Source organism: Diachasma alloeum, unplaced genomic scaffold, assembly GCF_001412515.2.
Source record: "Diachasma alloeum isolate Michigan unplaced genomic scaffold, Dall2.0 Dall_scaffold_00179, whole genome shotgun sequence".
Lineage (NCBI taxonomy): Eukaryota > Metazoa > Arthropoda > Insecta > Hymenoptera > Braconidae > Diachasma > Diachasma alloeum.
The window spans coordinates 4,716,836-4,740,232 of NW_021680345.1; the positions used below are offsets into that span (position 1 = coordinate 4,716,836).

Below are 23,397 nucleotides of genomic sequence, written 5' to 3' on the forward strand. Positions count from 1 at the left end.
TATTTTGGATGGACTGAGTTACCTATTTAATTCACTGTTTCATGAATAATTTTTTTTATAAATGTATCCATGCAAATGTCAGGAGTTTTTTCAAGGAAATTTTACGGACATTTCACGGACCCTTCAACATTTAAAAATGCGAATGGACTCTATATCAATAGACAGATTTTTTCGTAAAAGTTTCAAAAACGAGAAAACTCATAAAAACTTCCCAAAACGTTCCTGAACGTCTTTTTCTTGTGAATAAGGACAGTCAGCTTGTAATTATTTCGCTGATGGTTTTTTTTCCAGAGCCTGATGAAGCTAAAATGATTAAAAAACATCACAAAATGACAATTAAATAAATTTTGTTTCTATCCCCTCCAAAACTTCTCAAAATAACTTTGAATTTCAGGGAAAACTCTCTAAAATACGAAAACGACAGTCAGGTTGTAATTATTTGGTTGTTTCTGTGATTTTCACTGCCTGATGAAGCAAAAATAATCAAAAAAACCTCTCAAAATGACAATTAAATAAATATTGTGTCCCTTCCTCAAAAATCCCATGAAACAATTTTGAATCTCACGAAAAATTCTCTACAACGCGAAAACCCCCCGCATGTCACGTGTGAAAAAATCGTATAAAAATTTTCTACAAGGAATTTCCAACAAGAAAGGCATTTTCCTACAAGGAAGGCATTTTCTGTACGTAAGTACCGAATTTCTATCGGATTTTCGTATATGATATTCGGATATTTCTATACGGAAATTTTTTACACAAATTATTTCTATACGATTTCTAGAGGTTTGAAACATTTCGTATGGAGTTGCGACATTTCTCTACGTTTTTCTCAGGAGCGCCTAGACATCTTCCGCATGAAATAGTATATTTCGTTACGAGTACGTAAAAAACACTTTTCCCACGAGTATCGAACGATATTTTCTCGTCCGAGGATTGGTATTAGCCCTTCCCCAAACTCGTAAAAGTGAAAATCACTAGGGAAAAATATCGTTCACGACTAATGACATGGGTTTTTTTTACTCTCGTGGTTAGCCAGTCCTCCCCCTCGGCTCGGACGCCAACTCCACGCCAGTAAAACCCCATGGCACTCGTCCTGAAATATACTATTTCATCACAATGTGTGGAAAACGGACGTTCCCCTAAAAAAAAAAACAGCACTCTTCTGTAAAAAGTGACTTTTTCGCACAGCGTGATGAAAAAAAATTTATGTAAAAATTTATGTATAGAAATAATTCGTATAGACAATATTCGTACAGAAATATCCGAATATCATATACGGAAATGCTATAGAATTCCTATACGATTTTTCCATACGCCTTTCTTCCTCAAAATACTTTTAAAAAAATTCTCAACTGATCTCTCAATAATATTCATGCTTGAATAAATCCCTATTGCTTCGACTGATGCTCGCCAAGATGCCAGGGCTCTTCAGCGGCTGGGTTTCATCGAGTCTATTCAACTGAGAGTTCGATTGATAAGGCCCCTTCTCCGGATACCTGTCCCCATTGTCCGCCTCCACATTGAAGCTCTTGCTCCTCAACAGAGAGGACTTGTAGGTCCTCTCTGGCTTCACCGGGGGTTGCACGTGCCCCCGAACGGGGCTGTAGCTCCTGGAGCCCTGGGGTGACTTGACATTCTTGATGGAAATGTTGATCATGCTGCCATAGTTGCGAGCCTGGGAGGGCCTTGAGGGCGCAGCCACTGGGATCTGCTTGGACGTCGAGCGTCGCGACGTGTGCATCGAGGTCTGCCTCCCATGACCGCTGGAGTGCAGTTTGCGAGGCAACGTCTGGATCCCTGGGTAGTGATCCTCACGGTCGTGATCGCTGGTCAGTCTGCTGGTGGATTTGCTCAGGCGACCCAGAGTGCTGGACTCAACCCTGCAGTCGTAATCTGAAATGTTCCTGGGGGGCTTCTGGGACCTCTCGTGGTGCCTGCTGGTGGTCCGGCTGTGACGAGACTCCTGGAGGGGCTCTCTGGGTGGAAAATTGAAGGGTGGAGGTGAAAAAGAGGCTGAGGGAACAATCGAGGCAGGGAAATTGCGCATTTGAGGCGAATGAAACTCTTTTTAAAATTTATGGCTGACAATTCTCGTTTTCATTTCGTGGAGAATTTTATCGCGGTGCAAATTGTGAATTTCAGGGGAATTATTGGGTAAAAATTAGTAAAAATCAGGAGAATTCAAGTTGATAGAGGAATTTTCGATTTTCTGCTGCTGAAAAATTCGGAATTTCATTGAATTTTCAGGAGAATGTGAAGTTTTATGATTTTTTTTCGTTTTGAATCGAATTTAGTGTTATTCTAGAAAATGGATAGTCAACTGCCGATGAAAGTTCAATTTATGAAAATAAAATGAAATGAAATTTAATTGAAATTTCATGGAAATTTCCATCACATCATAGTTTCATTGAAATTTCAAGGAATTTAGTCATTAGAAATAGTAAATTTGAGTTGAATTATTGTGTAAAAATTAGTAGACATTAGGAAAATTCAAGTTAATAGGGGAATTCTCGATTTTGTGCTGCTGAAAAATTCGGAATTTCATTTAATTTTAAGGAGAATCTGAAGTTTTATGATTTTTTTCCCTTTTAAATCAAATTTAGTGTTATTCTAGAAAATTAATAGTCAACTGTCTATGAAATTTCAATTTATGAGAATAAAATGAAATAAAAATGAAATGAAGTTCAATTAAAATTTCGTGGAAATTTCTATCACATCATAGTTTCATTGAAACTTCAAGGAATTTAGTCATGAGAAATAGTAAATTTGCGTTGAATTATTGTGTACAAATTATTAGAAATCAGAAGAATTCAAGTGAATAGAGAAATTCTCGACGTTCTGCTGCTGAAAAATTCAGAATTTCATTGAATGTTCTGATCTGCAGTTGTATATTTTTTTCCCTTGAATTGAATTCACCGTAACTCTCCTAGAAAATTGATATTCAACTGTCTATGAAATTTCAGTTTATGATGAAGTGAAGTGAAATGGAATGAAATGAAATAAAATGAACTAAAATGAAATGAAATGAAACGAAATCAAACGAAATAAAATCCAATCAAATGAAATAAAATGAAATAAAAATAATAACTTTTTTTTTTTTTTTTTTATGCTTATTTTATATCGCTTCGAGTCTGATGAGACTATATGGCGATTGATCAAGACTTTAAAAATGGTTAGATCTCACCATTCTACCCGGCCAGGAATCGAACCTGGAACCTATCCGTTGTGAGGCAACGGCCTTAACCACTACGCCAGGCCACCGGACAAAAAAAAAAAAAAAAAAAAAAAAAAAAAAAAAAAAAAAAAAAAAAAAAAAAAAAAAAAAAAAAAAAAAAAAAAAAAAAAAAAAAAAAAAAAAAAAAAAAAAAAAAAAAAAAAAAAAAAAAAAAAAAAAAAAAAAAAAAAAAAAAAAAAAAAAAAAAAAAAAAAAAAAAAAAAAAAAAAAAAAAAAAAAAAAAAAAAAAAAAAAAAAAAAAAAAAAAAAAAAAAAAAAAAAAAAAAAAAAAAAAAAAAAAAAAAAAAAAAAAAAAAAAAAAAAAAAAAAAAAAAAAAAAAAAAAAAAAAAAAAAAAAAAAAAAAAAAAAAAAAAAAAAAAAAAAAAAAAAAAAAAAAAAAAAAAAAAAAAAAAAAAAAAAAAAAAAAAAAAAAAAAAAAAAAAAAAAAAAAAAAAAAAAAAAAAAAAAAAAAAAAAAAAAAAAAAAAAAAAAAAAAAAAAAAAAAAAAAAAAAAAAAAAAAAAAAAAAAAAATAATAACTAGACAAAAATAGGAAAATACTTCACCTGTCATAAGCATTCCTCGACGAATATGACTCCTCGCTGACATAGTACTTGTGTGACCCATTGTGATTACCAGTGTGGCCATTCGATCTCGTAACTTTAATCGTTTGAGTCGTGGGGCTGGTGACCCTGGGCGATCTGGGGGGTCTCTCCGGGGGTTTCTCCTCGATTCCATCCACCTGGTCCACCCCGATCTCCGGAATGTTCCTGTCGATGACGTTGTACTGGAGGTACGTCGAGCTGTCGTCGGTCTGTGTCAACTGGGACTTGGAGTCACTGTTCCTCTTGTTCTTTCGCTCTGACGAAGCCGACCGGAGTTTGCCCACGAGTTTCCGGAAGGACTCGCCGATTCTCGACTTCGAGGTACCTCGAGGGCTCGCTGATCGACTCGTGGGCCTGATGTTCTCCTTTTTCTCGCGGTGCAGGGGGATTTTTATCACTGGCGAGGGGGAACGGGATTTCGGGGCTGGAGGGTAATGACGGGGCTCAGGCTGATCTGGAGACTCTGACCAGTCCTGATTGCGACTCTGCCAGGTCCGGGTGATCACGTTTACTGGGCTGGGGGAGGCAGGGGGGCGAGGGTCCGGGTAGGGGGATTTCTCGTCTAGGCGGCGGGACACCTAGGGCAGGAAATCAAATGATTCAGTTGTGGGTGGTGAATATTTTCAGGAATAGTATCTGTCAGATCTGAAGACTAATCAATTTTTATGTGAATTAATAAAAAAATTGAAAGAAGAATTAATTGTTAACGCTTTCTCCACGAAATTCCAATTTGCATCGGAATTCTGTAAAATTTAGGTCTTTACGTTCTGGAAAAACGTTCTGTTTTTTTCTGTAATAAATTCTTGGATTTTTAAGTTCTGGGATTTTTTTCTATAATATAAATTCTTGGGAATTTTCCAAGTTCTTTTTCTTGGATTTGATTGTGAGAAACAGTTTACGTCCAAATTCAATTTCTAGGGGCGAAAGAAACTAAAAGGTCGACATAAACAACAATTGATCGATTTTTTAATAATTCGGGCAAATGTCTGACCAACGATGCACGTATCTACTGTTGAAAGATCCGGGAACAAAAACCTTGCGCTGTAAAAACTTTTCTGTAGTTGTTGAAGAATTCTGTGGAAAATTCTATTAGTTTTCTTCGCCAATTCTATTGAAAATTACGCAACTTTGCCGTACGTTTTCCATTGATATTTTTTTTAATTGAAAAACGTTATTTCTATACATATAACTCATTCCATTGGGATTTTTTCTATAATAAATTCTTGGGGATGAATTTTCCAATTTTTTTTCTTAGATCTTTGCATGAGAAACCAATAAAAATAAAACGAAAAAAAAATAAAAAAATTCTTCTCCAAATCTAATTTCTAGCCTTGAATGAAGCTGAAATGTCGACATAAATTCGCATAAACAACAATTGACCCATTTTCTAGTATTAAATATTATTGTTGCTTTCATTTTGATTTCAATTTCGATAGAAATTTTAATTTTCAAATAACGTGTACACACGTCTGATCAACGACGCCCGCATCTACTGCGGAGAACTTCAGTAAAAAAATTTCCTCTGAAGACGTTCAATTTTGAGTTCTGAGGACAGGTGCACCGGCAATTTCCGAATACTCTAAACTGTTCTAGCATCTATCGCCTAAATGTCAAACCCCCTAATTGCCCTAACGATCGCATACGTCTGAGAAATAAAAAAAATCATCAAAGTAAACGGATGCAATAATTATCGTGAAATTTCTTCGCCGGATCAGGCGCATCCTGGAGCCACAACGGGCCTCAACAAAATCCCCTCAACTTTCTTTCTCTCCACGCCCAATTGTCTCCCATAATGAATCCCCCATCCAATAATAACAGCCTCCAATCAAATAATAATCCCCACATAACAAATCACCGCGACTTAATCCCCAAAAGAAAGTAAATCCCTCCGCAATTAAATTTCTCCAATTCCCACCTTTTCACTGACTTGCTCACGAGCTCTCCTTCGTGCCGGTGGCGATGGTGGACTAGATCGTCGATGAGTCTCGTGATGTCTCCTCGTCGAAGTCTCGTAATTTCTCGTGTACGTAACAGTCTCAGGTCCATTCACACTTATCGTACTTTCCACCACGTAATGCTTCGGCGAGGCAGTAGAAACGCTCGAGTTATGATTCTGTTTTTCCCCTGGGAATAAAAAGCAGAGCATGAGATAATTTTTGAAAATTCCTCGCTTGTTAACAGCAATGTTTATTCCCCTGGAATTATTCACAGACGTAATAACACGTTTTCTTTATTAGTTCTCGTGATTGTGACATTAAAAAGAAGTCAGTGCAGCACTGTTGAGCATCACCTGATCCCTGGTATCTCTCGGACCACTCGGTGATGCCGTGAAAGTAGCCGGAGGGCGATGCTGACTCTCTGCCGTTGGCTCTGCTCGAGGTTCTCACTTGACTCGTATTACTCGCACTCTTGTAATCACGATCGCGTGGTGTACAGGATTTCATGGTAACATTTATGAAGCTCGTGTTAGTGGCTGTTTGAATGGGCGGACCTTCGGGCTCCAGGGAACCCTGGGAGGATCGCGATTCACTGCCGAAGTGATTTTCCAACCACTTCGAGGTCTCGAATTTACGCGCCTCGTCCTCCTCCTCTGGGTCTAGGGGCTTTTTTGTCAGGGCGTCCTTCCTGTCTAGGGGTGTTGTGTCACCTGGGGAGGCCCCGGGGTATGAATGACTTTGTTATGCACAAGCGCAACTGTTTAGCATTTTTTAAAGTCTATTCTATTTTATTGAATTGCTGAATTGTTTCGTGATTTGGCATTCTTGATTTTATTTGGGGGACAAGGAATTTCGCCATTAGAAATTCACTATTTGATGGAACAACTGTGAAAACTGGAAATTTTAGAGCGTTTATTCCATGAAGATGAATGGACATTGAGAAGATTGAGATGAATTTATTTGAATATTCATGGTTTGATTGACAATTCAGGTTAATTACGGAATTCTCATCGTGTTGTTGCTTAAAAATTTGGAATCCCATCAAATTTTCGTGAAATCTGAATTTTCAGGAATTTTTTCCACCTAAATCGAATTATTATTCTTATTCTCTCCTGAATTACTAGTTAACTGCCCATAAAATTTCATTCTTTCCCAAAAGTGTTATTATTATTTTATTAAATACGACTTTTTTTACGTGATGTCTTTTATCATGAAATTTGTCAATAAAAACGACTCAGAATATAAAAAATAATGATTTTTATGGTGAAAAAAGTGTGGAATAAAAGAAAACTACAACAATTATTCAATTATGTATGAATTACAAATAAAGAATTTCAAATTTTTTTCTTACTCCTTAACCCCTTAATTTTCTTCATCTCCACAATAAACTATTCCCAAAAGAATTGAAAATTCGTACTGAAATACTAGATTCCGATATTCCAAGCGTTCGCATCCCGTTGTAATAATCAAAAATGAAAAACCAATTGTTCTCCAAATGAAAACTTCCTATTTTTTTCGAATTCTCCTAATATCCACTAAAAAATGTCTGTCATCATGCTGCCCTGTATCCTTCAATACTCAATAACACCGATTAAAAATGATTAATCATCGCCATAATTGATTGACGCCAATTCATGAACATTAATTACCACACGAATGATTTCCCAAGCACTTAAATCCCCATTTCCCCACTAAATACCCCAAAAAATCGAAAAATTCTTCTGAAATACCGGGTTTTGGTAGTCGAACAGTCCTCATCCTGTCAGGCGGTGGTGGCCAGTCCCCGCTCCTCTCCCCCTCCGTCGCCTCCGCGACGAGCCTCATCTCCCTCCCGATCCTCTCCCCCCCGGCGACATAATCCACCACGTCCTCCTCCCTCTGCTTCAAAAACCTCTGCGAGCTCTCCTTCCTCGTCTCCCCAGGCTCATTCCCCTCCCCCTCAGGCGCCTCCACGTCCCCAATCTGCAGCCCAATAACCGATATGACACCCACAAATTACGGAAACCCCCAAACCCCACCTCATCAGCCACGTAATTACCTCTTCGTGCTCGACACTCTTCTTCGTTTCCGTCACGATTGCCCCATCCGGTTTGAATTCCTTCCGCTCAAGTGTTTTCTCCGTGTCAATGACTTTATTTGACTTTGTCTTGTGCTGTACAATTCGCGGTCCAGTGTTCACTGCCACTTGTCTAGATGATTCGGCTAGCGCTAGCCTCAGATCCCCCCGATTACTCCTCACCGCTTGCTGGTAAGCCTGAAGATGTCAATAGCCCCCGTATTAAAATTAACAAAACCGGATATTCACGTTTTTCAAAGATAAACGCCTTCATTTGCCCCTTGAACCCACTCAAAATTACCGTTAAAATAAACACGATTCTGCGACTAAAATAGAAGAAGAATAACTCGAATAAAAATTCACGACTAAAGGCGGCCCGTGTTGCCCCACCCCTAGATAATCACTAAATACTTCATTGTCCGTCTCAATTCATTTAAAATCATAGAATTCACTGAAATGTAATTCATTTAAAACCTTTGAATTCATTAAAATGTAATTCATTAAAAACCTTTGAATTCATTAAAATTCAATTAATTTAAAAACTCCAAAATTATAACAATATGTTACATTATCGCGATGGCAGCCCGAAGAATCACCACTTGAATCTACCCATCCTCAACTCTCTCCCGTTGATTTTCATTCCGTCATAGCTAAACCTGCTCTCCGGCCATTGAACGTTTTATTCATCCTAGAGAATGTACAGTCTAGCAGACAAAACTCTCAATGTACCTGTGCCCCCCCAGTGTAAGCACATATTTCGCAATAGGTATTTCGAGTTTATCCGGCCTTCTTTACTCCCTCTCACTCTCGAGTGCTTCACCACTTCAGCCGCCCCGAGAGGACCCCTCAGACTGTGTCTGAGGTACAATCACGGGTTTACGATGCGTAACGCTTGGTCATGTATATCGTCATGTCTATTCCGTATTTCGTAATGAAATATTTCGATATTTTCGCGGTGATAAGGGGGATAGATGATGGGTGGGGGGGGGAGGTGACCTATTGGTGATGGGGTAATACAATTGGTGGGGAATGGGAGATAAGGAGAGAACAAAAGGATTCGGAGGATTAGTTTGCGAATGTGTATAAGGGGAGGAATTGCTGGGGACTCTCAAATGATTTTTGAGAAGAATTTCAACGGCTAGGGAAGAGGTCTTTTGATATTAGATGAACCTACTAGTTTAAATATTTACAAACTGCATTGACTCAGGAGGAGGTAGGTAGGAGGAGTAGGTTTTGTCTAAAAACGCAAGAATATTTACTACTCATTGAATTAGGGCGAACAGTGGTCGTTATATTTCTGGGTGAACCTACTTGTTTCACAGATATTGAGGTATAATAGGCTCACCGATTAATAGTAGTAATTTAGATGTGTTACTCGACACTATTTGTAGTTCAATGAATTCTGTGTAAAAAATATCTGCTGATATTTCCCTGCGCACCTATTAATTTTTAAGATTTTCCCAAATAGGCTAGATTTTATTAGTAGGGTGGACAAGGATATTGATAGTATGTTGGGAGAGAAATGTCTGACGACACTGTTCAAGGCATCAAATTGATTACGAGAAAGCTCTCTTTATATTTCTGAATGAACCTACTTGTTTCACAGATATTGAGGTATAATAGGCTCACCAATTAATAGTAGTAATTTAGATGTGTTACTCGACACTATTTGTAGTTCAATGAATTCTGTGTAAAAAATATCTGCTGATATTTCCCTGCGCACCTATTAATTTTTAAGATTTTCCCAAATAGGCTAGATTTTATTAGTAGGGTGGACAAGGATATTGATAGTATGTTGGGAGAGAAATGTCTGACGACACTGTTCAAGGCATCAAATTGATTACGAGAAAGCTCTCTTTATATTTCTGAATGAACCTACTTGTTTCACAGATATTGAGGTATAATAGGCTCACCGATTAATAGTAGTAATTTAGATGTGTTACTCGACACTATTTGTAGTTCAATGAATTCTGTGTAAAAAATATCTGCTGATATTTCCCTGCGCACCTATTAATTTTGAAGATTTTCCCAAATAGGCTGGATTTTATTAGTAGGGTGGACAAGGATATTGATAGCATGTTGAGAGAAAGATGTCTAGATACCCTTTGCAAAGCACAAAATTGTCTATGAGAACTGTTTTCTTGATGTTTTCGCATGAACCTACTAGTTTCGCAAATAACTACAAAATAAGCTGCACTGAAGCGATAGGATCCAAAGTGAATAGGGAGATCACTTGGAAAATATCTTTAGAAATAGTAGGTTTTTCTAAAAATTACGGTAGACACCGTTCCTTCACGAACCTACTAAATTAAAATTTGATTCCCAAAATAGGCTGCATTAAATCAATCGGATTGGAAGACAAATGTACAAAGTACTTTTCAAAAATTAAAAGAGCTAATAAGGTCTATATAGAAATGACAGGAGACTATTTATCCATTAAACGCACTTCAAATGTCTTCTAACACTTCCCTCTGAGCCTACTAATCTCAAACAAACTCATTAAATAATCTCACGAAATCTTTAAACTCCTATCATTTCACCACTTCCTCAATACCGATGAAAATTTTTTCTCCCATTAAACAGAATGAGACTTTAATTCAAAGATTACGCACATGTAGATAATCTCAAACACCCCGAGAGCAGTTAATTAAGGTGAGAAATTGAAGTTCTGAATGGAGTGAATTTTTTCCTCATTGTTCAGAATTATTCTCGCGCATCCACGGGCTTCAATAGGTTTTCCTCACGTAATTGGCCAAGTTGTAAAACCCGTGGAGCTAGACATAAAAGGCATGGGAATGATATATTACCTCATCCGTTATATCCCCAAATTGGCGTCGATCCTCGGTCTCCAGTAGTTCCTCAGTCTCTTCGCGACTCCTCACTATCGTCTCGTTCAATTCCTTCTGAACAACTGGACCAACTGCACTCACTGGGGTCTCCCATTCCAGTTTTTTTGGCTCATCTCCATTAGTTTTTCTCTGCAGTTCAGACTTTTTTTAAACTGTATCTTTGAACTTAATTATTTTCTAATAAAAGGAATTGTCTGATCTTTCTTTATAAATTTTGACTTTGACAGAATTTCAAATCGATTTTTTTGCGGAAAAAAATTATTTTGAAATCAATATTCAGGGAAAGGTAAAAAAAAATTAACGTCGGGGCAATGTCGGCGCAATGTCGGCTGCAAACATCGGGCCAATGTCGGCCGCTAACGTCGGGGCATTGTTGGCTACCAACATTGGGATAATGAAACACTGAGTTCAGTTAAAAATAAATCGTCATAAAAATTCCATTCGGAAGTAAATTCCTAATTTATTGGCAAAAATGAATTGGCTATGTTATGATGAAGGCAATTTCCCACTTGTTTTTCTTCGTTCTCACGGCTAATTAGAAATATAAAAAAAGAGTGCCATAAAAATGCACCTCTTGCGTCGTATGCTCTTGCTGCTCCACATCCTCAGTGGTGTTGGTGGTGACAAGCGGTCCCGAGTCCTTCACCACCTCTCCATCCTCCAAAACAACCTGCCTCTTCACTCTCGTCTCTATCTGTCTCGTCGTCGTTATCTCCTTCTTCTTGCGCGTCTCCCATTCCTCCTCCTTGACTGTTGCCACTTTACTCTTCGGATCGTACTGCAGCAGAATAACAAATATTTTCTCTCTCTCTCTCTCTCTCTCTCTCTCTCTCTCTTTCTTTCTCTCTTGATCTCCCGGTAAAGGTGGCAGTGACGCAATGGGAAATTGTCTGCATGAATTATTCGGGGGGATATTAGATTGTTTGGAATATTTACTAACCAGAAGTCCGGAGTGAATCGCACTGACGGGCGGGCGAGCCTCGTATCTGCGCGTTGAAATCACCTCCATTCTTGGACGATGCTAAATGCCAGCCGAGTATCGCAGTACTTGGCTCCATCCATGCGCGTCTCGGCCGTGACCTGAGTTTTAATACACCTGATCATTTTACTATTGTTTTTACGTCATTTTACGAGGTATTTTCTTGTTTATTCCTGGGATTAATTCACCAGTTAACACCTTTGAATGGGAAAATTATTCAATTTTTATGATGGAAACGTATTTATTACCTTGGTAATTGAGAGATTACCTCGGGTATTAGTGAATTTACGGGACATTTTCCTTCAGATCGAGGCGGTCTTCGAATGTCGCCATCATTTTTTAATTTTACGAGACGTTAATTCCGGAATTAATACGTGTGGGAATTCTGAGTGAATGAATGAGTTTAGCTTGTTGTTGTACTGAAGGGGAATCCATAAATGTGATAATTAGACGATCAAACAAATTAAATCATCAAAAGATCTAAGAGCTATTTAGATTTTTTTATCTTTGAAATTTCCAGGTATAGAGGAAAACAATCTTAAATGTCTCTGAGAAAAATCTTTAAAAAATCTCTCAATGTAGAGAAAAATGTCACTGGAGTCTGCCTTTTACCCAAATTTACTGAAATTAACGTCTGATGTAAATACAAAAAGATTAATCTCTTTAAATGGCAAATTGTATTTGGTAAACGCTATTTTTGGAATGTTATCATAATTTTTTAATTTTACGAGATTCGCGACGTTAATTCGGAAATTAGTACGTTTAGAAATTCTCAGTAAATGAATTTATCTTGTTCTTATACTGAAGATATATCAATAAATGTGTTAATTAGACGATTAAATAAATTAAATCAAAAAATCCAAGAGTTGTTCCCACTTTTTTTTCATCTTTGAAATTTCCAGGTCCAGAGGAAAATGTTAATGGACATGTTAACATTTGTAGTATATCAAATTCTCTAAAAAACAATCTCTTAAATGTCTCTGGAAAAAGTCTTCAAAAAATCTCTCGATGGAGAGAAAAATGTCACTCGCCTCTGTCTTCTCCCCAAATTTCAATAAATTAACGTCTGATGTAAATACAAAATGATCAATCTCTTTAAATGGCAAATGGTATTTGGTAAACGCTATTTTTGGAATGTTATCATAATTTTTTTATTTTACGAGATTCGCGACGTTAATTCGGAAATTAGTACGTTTAGAAATTCTCAGTAAATGAATTTATCTTGTTCTTATACTGAAGATATATCAATAAATGTGTTAATTAGACGACCAAATAAATTAAATCATAAAAAAATCCAAGAGTTATTCCCACTTTTTTTTCATCTTTGAAATTTCCAGGTCCAGAGGAAAATGTTAATGGACATGTTAACATTTGTAGTATATCAAATTCTCTAAAAAACAATCTCTTAAATGTCTCTGGAAAAAGTCTTCAAAAAATCTCTCGATGGAGAGAAAAATGTCACTCGCCTCTGTCTTTTCCCAAAATTTCAAGAAATTCGGGAATTAACATGTTTAGAAATTCTCAGTAAATGAATTTATCTTCTTCTTATACTGAAGATGTATCAATAAATGTGTTAATTAGACGACCAAATAAATTAAATCATCAAAAAATCCAAGAGTTATTCCCATAAAAATAAAGGAGGGGAGACCGATTTATCAAGAGTTATTCCCACTTTTTTTTCATCTTTGAAATTTCCAGGTCCAGAGGAAAATGTTAATGGACATGTTAACATTTGTAGTATATCAAATTCTCTAAAAAACAATCTCTTAAATGTCTCTGGAAAAAGTCTTCAAAAAATCTCTCGATGGAGAGAAAAATGTCCCTCGCCTCTGTCTTCTCCCCAAATTTACTGAAATTAACGTCTGATATAAATACAAAATGATCGATCACTTTAAATGGTAATCGAAGGCCACCCTCAGTCCTGTGGTTTTCACCACCCACGCGGTATAAACACCGATACAGTATCGATGGTCAAAGAGACGCCAGTGCGACAATTCGTTGTCCTTGTCCAGTCATCAGTTCCAACAATAATGTATTAATCCCACGTAATCGACTCTTTTAGGCGTCAAGAATTTGTCACAAGGTTTTAGCATAATTTGGTGAATGGGAACGAAATACAGAATGAAAAATAAAAAAAATCAACGAGAAATAAAAAGACGGAGGTGCCTGGAAGTGTCTCATGACGTCAGGCTGGACGTACACAGATTGCGTACCTGTTGCTTGGCACAATCAGTGTCGAACTTGGTTCCTAACCGTCCTTGGGGGACTCTAGGGCTCGTACTGCGTGCTGAGTACTGATTGTGAGTGACTCGAATGATTCGAAAGTCTAGTGAAATTCATTCGGAATTGAACGGAGAAAAATAGAAAACAGAAATTAGTGAAAACATGAAACAGCAATTAATTTGCAATTGAAATTGTTTCCTCGGTATCTTATATCTGAATGTTGAGGATGCGAGGTACATTCTACGTGACCTTTTCCACTTCTCCTTGACATCTGACGGCAAAAAATCGCGATGAATTACGATTCACATTTTTTTTGTTCCTGTTACACTGCTAGGGAAGAATTGAAATTTCAGTGAGTGAGGATTTCTGTCGATTTTGATGGAATATGAATTTACAAAAAAATTCGTGGAATAATTGAACTGCAATTCACAGTTTCATAGATTTTCCATTGAATTGCGAATTTTCAGTGACGAAATTCTTTGCGAATTCCGGAAAAACCGGTTTAGTAGTAATTTTTATGAGAGAAATTTTGAATTTCAGTGACAATTCAATGGAATCCTAAATTTTTGAGCAGCAGGAATTTAAGAATTTCGAATTCACTTGCAATTGCAATCAAAACCCAACATTCACTACCAAATTACACTGAATTTTCCTCATTTCTATCGATTTTCATGGAATATGAATTGAAAAAAAATCATGGAATCATTCAACTGGACATAGTTTTCTTCAATTTTTCCATTAAATTGTGAATTTCCAGTGCCAAAATTCTCTGAAATTTCAGTGGAATTGTTGCGATAAAAATTTCCAAAAAGTAGCATCGCTTTTTATTGAGATGAAATGAAAATTGGAAATGTGATAAAAATTGCTCGTTTTGTCATGAATTTCGAGGAACGTCGAGGAACATTGACTGAAAATTAAGAAAACACTAAAAACATTCAAGTGAATAAATTTTTAAATTTTGAACTCAATAAAAAATTCACCCTTTTTGATTCAGAATATTCACGTTCAATTGAAAATTCAAGTACCTAGTGAAATTTCCACTTCATTTCTCCTCGAAACTGTTCGAAATCCCCAGAACCTTATCTTCACCTCGGAATTTCGTCACTCCTGCCCTCTCAGATTAACATCAATGTCACTCATCTATTCCGAAAATTATTACTCTACGAAATTAATTTTTTAAGCCGTTTTCGACGTGTCCGCGTCGCCTACACGTCCAGTCGCATTAAGACGACCTCATCCACTCCCCCTTTGACATCTCAATTCTCAAAATCATCATAATCACAAAATTACATAAAGTCCCATTTGAATTAATTCCGCCGCGTGCGTTATTCATGTCACGGACAGAATTTCTCACCGATTTTTTTTCTTCAATAGCCCTCAACATGACTCAGAGACATTGAATAAGTCTCGGTATGTCCCAAATGTCCTGTTTAATCCACTGCAAGGAGAGCCGAAAAGAAATATTCTCAGTGCATGCAATGTAATGTACGCGCAAAAGGGTCCGGTGAACTTTCCAATTTCCTTAGTCGGTAAGACAACCCGTTTGCCAACGACCTCGAGCGCCCGGGGGCTCAGCGCGAAACCTCGTCGATGATGTGTTATTCGTCATTGTCGTCGGACGTTGGAATTAACTCCAAAAAATAATGCGGCTGATGCTAATGCATTTACCATTGACTTTCCTTCCTTCGTTACTGATTTGGCGGATGAGAAAATTGAATTCAAATTTTTTTCGTTTTATTTTTTATAATAATTAATTTTTTTTTAATTTTTAACGAAATTTATTGCAAGAAAATTATTTTTTGTGCGTATTTTACAATAGGCCATCGCTCGAGGGCCTTCAGCCATTATAATATTTTTCGTATTCATCGTGGAAATTCAGAAAATTGTTTCTTTTGTCAGCTTTAATTTTGAAATTTGTTGTAAGTATTTGAAATTATATGCAATTGGATTTACGATAGATTGAGAATTTAAAGCAACAATTGCTTGAATTTTTACTATTTTCAAATAGTTTTTAATGTCTCGTGAAGTTGAAATTTATGATTCTTTTAAATATTTCAAAAATTGACTGATTTTTTAATAATAAAATTTTCTCTCAATTAGTTCTCAGAAATTCAATTTTTTTCACGTTTCCAAAATAGAAATATAAATTAAAAAGCCATAGGTTTTGACGTTTCTATAGACTTTATTCTTCAAAACAATACAAAAATCAAAATTTTTCAATCTCATCGCGAAGTCGCGTCCACGATGCGTCATTCGTCATTGTCTTCGGGCATTGAGAATTAAGTCCCAAACATAATGCAGCTGATGCTAATTCGACTGCCATTGACCTTCCTCTTTCGTCATTACTGATTTCACGCACGAGAAGATTGAATAGAAATTTTTATTCATTTTTTCCGTCAATTTCGATTCAATTTAAATGAAAAATAATTTCTTATTCATCGTCGAAATTATAAAAAATTGTGATTTTTTGCCAACTTGAATTTTAAAATTTATTGTCAGGGTTCAACGTTATATTTAGTTGAATTTGCAACAGTTCCTTGATTTTTCCCAATTTTCAACCAGTTTTCAGTGCCCCATGAACTTGAAAGTTATAATTCCATCAAGTATTCCAAAAATTGACTGATTTTTCAATATCAAAATTGCCTGCGACCTGCTCGTCGTAAAAAATTTCAAAAATAATTATTTAATAATTCACCAAATGTCTTAAAAAATACTATTGGAATTCTATTAAACAATTTCCCAGCTTTCAAAATAGAAATTTCCAACAGCAAAAATTTCATAAACGAAAACGAATACATTTTTATGTTTCTATACAATTTATTCCACCGAATATCTTTCGCTTGAATTATCAATGAAAGGAACAAAAAATGTCACAGGAAGAATGAATATCCCACCCAATTTTGCCTAAAATGTCTAGCGAAAACCGAACGCTCAGGGTTTTTCCATCGGATAATTTCCCCCATTCTCAACCCCGTGACTCACAATTCGCCCCGAAAAAGGTAATGCGCCGCTCGGGATGAAAATAAACTCGAAATAAATAAAAAAAAAACGGGCGAATGAAAGAGCGATTAGAAAGAAGACGAGAGTTTTCCTTTTCTGCGAAGTCAAGTAGAACCGGTAGAGCAGGGTAGGACAAACAGTGCGGAATTGTTGCGGCTCTCCTTGTCAGTGCAACGGAGAGCCACGTGACCTCCTCAAGGACGTGGCCATTTTGAATGAATTAGGAAGCGCGCTGAGTTTGACGAGCCGTGATTCACCGATCGCTATTCCATCCCGACATTTTCATTACCGAAGAGAGTGAAAATCCTCGCGGAAAAATGTGGCTTTTCAGGGGACACGTGAAGCGGTTTTTCTCACGGTTTCAGTTCTCTTACGTAACGTCACTGACAATGTGCGCCGCTCCTCTCATCGCTGGTCGCGTTATTATTCAAGAGGAGAAAAAGGGGAACGAAATTGTTGAGATGGAACGAAGTGCGGAATTCGCGATTAAACGTCGACTTCGATCGCGAAAAAATCGCGAAAAAATTGTGAATGCCATTTGAAGTGTACGGTAGCAGCGCCAGATCGGTCTGGAATTGTCATTCAATCGGGAAAATGCATTGAACTTGTAAACACCGGGCACAGCACGAGGGAAAAACAGGAGTTGGAGGGGAAATAAAATGAAAAGTGAAAACAAACAGGCACTACGTCACATACCTGTTTCGCTGCGGCGTTGGCAGGCGTTCGTTCGCGACTGTTCGACCAGTATTTTCTGACAGTTGGGGAAGGTGGAGGAGCACACGAGAGCTGGGTAGAGGTAGAAGTCCTCCACTTGTAGTAAATGGTAGGAGAAATGAAAAGATCGCAATGGGGAATGGAGGGAAGGGCTGCCCAGCCTCGCTTCAACGAGACTGTCTTCTCGCGTGATTTTTGTGGACAGCAGGTACTCCTACGAGATTGCGGGGCTGCCTCGGCGGGAGTAACGGTGATGGCTTGCGGGGGATGAGGAATTCAATGGATTTTCATTTTGCGTTGGGTTTTGGGGGTTCAAGGCTTCTGCTGATTTGGAGACTGGCGCCAGGGAGACGTTGACATTTCAGGGACAGTTTAGGAGGAGTTCTTAGGCGAACGATTTTCATTTTCAATTCTCAATTAATTGAAAATTGAAAAATTTATCTACACGAGTTTTCTTGATTTCTAGAAATTATCGGGGAATAGTTCAATCGAAAATTGCGGTTTCTACTGATTTTTTCATCAAATTCTAAATTATATAGTCTATCCTTCTTGAATGTAAAGAAATAAATTTTTAATTCAATTGAAAATTCAATGAAATTTCAATGTTTTTGAGACGAGGAAAGACACAAGTTCCTGAAATTACTTGAATTTTCAATCAATTGAAAATTTAAAAAATATCCACATGAGTTTTTTTGATTTATAGTAATTATCGCGAAATAATTGAATCGAAAATTGCGGTTTCTACTGATTTTTTCATCAAATTCTAAATTATATAGTCTATCCTTCTTGAATGTAAAGAAATAAATTTTTAATTCAATTGAAAATTTTAAAAATATCCACATGAGTTTTTTGATTTATAGTAATTATCGCGAAATAATTGAATCGAAAATTGCGGTTTCTACTGATTTTTTCATCAAATTCTAAATTATATATTCTATCCTTCTTGAATATAAAAAAATAAATTTTTAATTCAATTGAAAATTCAATGAAATTTCAAAGTTTTTGAAACGCAGGAAAAACACGAGTTCCTAAAATTACTTGAATTTTCAATCAATTGAAAGTTTAAAAAATATCCACATGGATTTTTCGGATTTATAGAAATTATCGGGGAATAACTGAATCAAAAATTTCAGTTTCTACTGATTTTTTCATCAAATGCTAAATTATATATTCTATCCTTTAATATAAATACATAAATGTTTAATTTAATTGAAAATTCAATGAAATTTCAATGTTCTTGAAACGAGGAAAAACACGAGTTCTTAAAATTACTTGAATTTTCAATCAATTGAAAATTAAAGAATCTAATCACCCGAATTTTTCTGATTTCTCGCAATTATCATGAGATAGTTGAACTGAAAATTGCAGGCCCAACTAATTTTTTTCTTAATTTGTCAATGGAGCCGTTCTACGCGTTTATCTGCGTGCTTTTTAATTTTTTTTTCTCCTCACGCTTTCATTCGGTTCAAGCGACGAGTGTTTCATGTGGTGCTATCTACCGATGAATGTGGAATACTATCTTATCCGTTTCGTATGATAACATTTGTGGCGGTGTCATGGTGTCAAAGTATGCCCAACAGTTCAATGAAAAATTTTTCACCGATGATATATATACATGTGAAATATATATATTATATATATATGAAGTGAACAAAAATTTACCTCTGAAGAATTTGAAATTGTCACTGAAGAATTTGAAAATGCCGCGTGTTTTTTTGGTGAATAACTTCGCGTCACATATTGACCAATCAAATTAAGGATTAGCGGTCAGGCAGTTTCGAGATATTTCTATATAAACAACTTCACGTTTCTATCGTCTTTAGTAAATAGGACAAGATCTATGCGCGCGCTCTCGCGCGCGCTGATCTATCCATTTGTTGAAATGAAGAAATGGAATTCATTGAATTTCATTTTTTCATGAATACCTTATAAATATTGATAATGAATCAAAGAGAATTCGACTAATGATTGAAGTGAATAGCGAAGTAGAGTAAAAGAATCTATAAAGAATTTTTCATTTTCAATGAATTATCTTCAATTTTTTTAAATAATCGGCCTCCATAAAAGGACAGAATTCTTTAATTTCACTGATGATATATATACATGTGAAATATATATATATTATATATATATGAAGTGAAAATAGTGTATTTCGTAACGAGTGCAAAAAAGTGTTTTTCGTGAGAAGACCCGGTAAACCGCGATCAAACCGAGCGAAGCGAATTTCAGAATTTTTCTGACGAAAAATTGCATTCCTCACACGGTCCAAAAGTATTTTCTGACGAATGTGATTATACAAAGCCACATTCGTCAGAAAATACTTTGTGGACTTTGTGATGAAAATAACTATTTTGGCGAGTGGGAGGTTTATATCACGAGCTAAAAAACATTTTTTCACGAGTTACGAACAATATTTTTCATCACAATGTGGCGGAAATTGGACTTTTAGGCACGCGGAGCGTGCCGAAAAGTTCACTTTTCGTCACAGCGTGATGAAATAGTATATTTCNTCACATATTGACCAATCAGAATTAAGGGTTAGCGGTCAGACAGTTTCGAGATATTTCTATATAAACAACTTCACGTTTTTTTCATCTTTAGTAAAAATAGGACTAGATCGCTCTCCGCGCACGAGCCCCGGCCGCCGCGATCTAACCTCCACCCGAGTATCTCGCCTGACTCCCGTAGTATTTGTTTACACCGCGAGCACAGCGCAATAACCCACCAGCAAATCAGATCACGTCTCTCCCCATATCCCCCAGTATCACTAGTGAGTCTATCGCAGCACGTTTATAACGCAGTTGTACGCGAGTCACGCAGTTCTAGCGTCCAATAGCCAACCGAGAAAAACATCATTAAAACTAAAACAGTGAACAGTGGATTGTGATAATTTATCTGTGGCAGTTGATCCGTCATACGCAGTTATCGAAGTGGAGATTGTGGGGCAGAGCCGGGGGACAGGGGGCACGGTCGTGTGTTACGATCGTCTTGCCGTTCGCCGGGTTCTGCTTATTTTTCACTCGCCGGAGTAATCGCGCTATCCGGCCTGTTCGGGCCCCAGTAAAATTCGTAATACTGTTGTGAGACGATTATCGCGAATGTAACTGGTGATTGTGGTACGAGAGGTACGAGTGGAAAAATGTCTCAGAGAGATACCGTCATACATCTTGTCGCCGGCGGGTGGGTTTCATTTATTTTATAGATATTTTTTTATCGATCAAACCGGTTCTCACCGACTACTCTCGACACTTTTTGTTTATCCTCGCGGTGTTTATGCACATATTGAACGCTGATGATGGCATCGTGACCTAGGACAACAGTTTTTCGAGAAGGGAAATTGATGAACGGCTGTGGGCGTGCGTCTGTGTGTTATGTGCGCAGCGAACGGAGCTGAGAGGGGAGGTTGGGGTAAAACGGACTCTTGACTTTTTTAAAATGTTAATGAGGGGTTGAAATGTTGATAAAATTCAATAATTTTTTCGCCAATACAAAGAGCAATTCCTTCCCTTTGTTTCTGAGTTATGAATAATTTGAAAAAAGTCTGAAGTGTCCATTTTACCCCACCCTCCCCTATTCGACCGCCTTTTGGGATTATGACTGACAATGCAGAATCACAATTGGAAATGCCACATTCACGTGGAGTTTTTTAATTCTATTTTTTGTGCAATTGCTTGGAGAATGAGTGACTTTTGAAAAATCCTGTCAATTGAAGATAATCATTTCGACATTCTCCTCTGCAATCACTCGTTTATGGAATAATTGCGCAATTATCGTAGAGAATTGTATCAACTTCGCAATTCAAGTCTGTTTTGATCTACTCCAATGTTTATTAATAGGGTGGCGGGGACTATGGGCGCAATTGTGACCTGTCCCCTCGAAGTAGTCAAAACACGATTGCAATCGTCAACCTCTGGCTTCTATCCACCCCCCAACAATGGTGAATTCACCTCAGGACAATTCACATGTAATGGATTCCCACCTAAGCAGCAGAGGAGGAAATTGTGCACAGGGGGATCCACAAGGTAATTAAACAAAATTTTCCAAAGAAGGAAAACAGGAAATTTTTTCCTTTTTTTTCTCTCTAAAAATTGCAATATCTCCTGAACTATTGGTCGCACCGAAAAATGTCATAAGAACTTTTTTGTGGGTTGACAAATTCCCCACAAAAATTTCCTCTAGCATTTTTTGATAAATTCATTAATTCAAGAGATATCACGATTTTATTATTTCATGTTTTTAAAAGATGTTACGATTGTTCTAAAGCAAAAAATTGAAATAATTTTCAATATCGTGACGATCAGACGAGTCGAGACGACAGATTGTCAGTTATCTCGATGTTTTTTTTCATCTTTCGTCGTCTGAAACTGTCAATTAAGTCCTGCATCAAGCAGAAGTTGGGAAAATTATGAATGAATAATAATAAAAAAAGTAGAAAAAATTCTCAATTTTTTCAAAGGGCATTTTTAATTTATATTCAGAATAAGTTGAATAATAAGAAATTGAATAATGTATCTGATTTACGGTGACAAACGGCGGCCTGTCACCCAATATCATGCAGGGGGAAGACTAATTTCGTAAATCTTTTCCCACACTGTACAGAGACATTTATTACGGAAAAGGCTCTTTGAAAAAAGTTGTAATATTTTGGAGAATTTTTTAATCGCACTTTTATCACATAAAAACAGCAGATGACTACATGCCACTGTTTGAAAATTGAGATATCTAGCTGTCACTTCCCATGAGGAGTTAATGTTTTGTCATTCACCATGGAAGATGGCAGCTAATAGATAATTTGCCACAGCGAATCAGATATTTGTAATTTTCACTTTTTTCAACTCATTCTGAATCTCAATTAAGAACGCTCTTTGAAAAAGTTCAGAATTTTTTATATTTCTTTTATCATTCTATCATAATTGTTGGCAATTTCTACACGATGTACCACTCAACTGAATTTTGGATTACGAAAGATGAAAAAAAATCCAGATAACATTCGAAAGATAGTTTACCCGGGCCTTCAGTACTCAAAAGATTTCAAGAGTGATTGTTATCTAATTAATGGCTGCAATATTTAACCGTAATAAAATATTACAAATTTGGCTATCCCTGTTCATCATCAGGTATGCCTTCGTGGCGCTGTCCCACTGTGGTGCCTCACCACCCCCCAACACTGGCCAAGTGAGTCCAGGTTTAATCGAGTGCCTGAGGTACATAATTAAGTACGAGGGTCTACGTGCACTTTTCAAAGGGCTCGGACCCAATCTCGTGGGGGTAGCGCCATCACGAGCGATATACTTCTGCACATACTCGAAGAGCAAGGGCTTCTTCAACTCGTTACTACCTCCAGACAGCCCAATGGTGCACGTGTGCTCCGCGACATGCGCTGGTGAGTCACCAAAAACATTAATTAATCCCCTCGATTAGTTCATTCAGCTCGATGGATAAGAACAACCCGATGGAGGATGAATATTTATGGGCGATTTGTTTGAATACAAAGGCACTAAATAAAGGCTAAAAGCTCGCGATAATTATTATAATTATTCAATTGCGGTGTGAGGTATTGACATTCGCACGAAGATTTTTCATTGTTATTTTTACAATTTTTAATTTTTTTGCGAGAATTCGACGGTTTTTTCTGTGCATTTCAATAATAGTTTTGTTGGAGGTTGATAAAGTTATGTGTTTATTTGTAATTCGTTTAGAATGCATTCATTCTAAATGAATGCTCGATTTATTTGATCCAAATTAAGAATTATAATAGGCCGTGACTATTCGCACCATTGCGTGAATCACTCCCGTACACTCCATACACTCCACGCATGC

At 36.8% G+C, this 23,397-nt stretch overlaps 2 protein-coding genes across 3 annotated transcripts in view; one reads left to right on the top strand and one right to left on the bottom strand.

Annotated features, from left to right (window-relative positions):
- Positions 1 to 1,215: 1,215 nt before the first annotated feature.
- Positions 1,216 to 17,682, bottom strand: LOC107040953 (serine/arginine repetitive matrix protein 1). 2 transcript variants are annotated; one of them, XM_015261285.1, is made up of 10 exons: positions 17,560 to 17,682; positions 11,602 to 11,741; positions 11,233 to 11,439; positions 10,620 to 10,790; positions 7,795 to 8,010; positions 7,487 to 7,718; positions 6,110 to 6,466; positions 5,735 to 5,943; positions 3,781 to 4,397; positions 1,216 to 1,976 (listed from the first exon to the last, which is right to left on the bottom strand). In XM_015261285.1, the coding sequence occupies exons 2-10, from the start codon at positions 11,668 to 11,670 to the stop codon at positions 1,361 to 1,363; spliced, it is 2,694 nt and encodes an 897-aa protein (XP_015116771.1). In that variant the 5' UTR covers positions 11,671 to 11,741; positions 17,560 to 17,682; the 3' UTR covers positions 1,216 to 1,360. The 2 variants fall into 2 exon arrangements, with proteins under 2 accessions (XP_015116771.1, XP_015116780.1); XM_015261294.1 differs by lacking the exon at positions 6,110 to 6,466.
- Positions 17,683 to 20,294: 2,612 nt separating this feature from the next.
- LOC107042065 (mitochondrial carrier protein Rim2) overlaps positions 20,295 to 23,397 on the top strand; it is a 15,292-nt gene continuing 12,189 nt past the window's right edge. Inside the window, exons 1-3 of the mRNA XM_015262939.1 lie at positions 20,295 to 20,757; positions 21,414 to 21,599; positions 22,695 to 22,960. Of these exons, the coding sequence (XP_015118425.1) occupies positions 20,717 to 20,757; positions 21,414 to 21,599; positions 22,695 to 22,960 (493 nt within the window). The 5' untranslated portion in view covers positions 20,295 to 20,716. The remainder of the gene's footprint in view (positions 20,758 to 21,413; positions 21,600 to 22,694; positions 22,961 to 23,397) is intronic.

Bases quoted from the DNA above. Each gene is read 5' to 3' on its own strand.
- LOC107040953 (XM_015261285.1), bottom strand. From the start codon at position 11,670: ATGGAGGTGATTTCAACGCGCAGATACGAGGCTCGCCCGCCCGTCAGT. The intron at 10,791-11,232 runs GTGCATTTTTAT...TCTGAACTGCAG, and splicing joins AAGAGCATACGACGCAAGAG to AGAAAAACTAATGGAGATGA. The intron at 1,977-3,780 runs GTGAAGTATTTT...TTTTCCACCCAG, and splicing joins TCGAGGAATGCTTATGACAG to AGAGCCCCTCCAGGAGTCTC.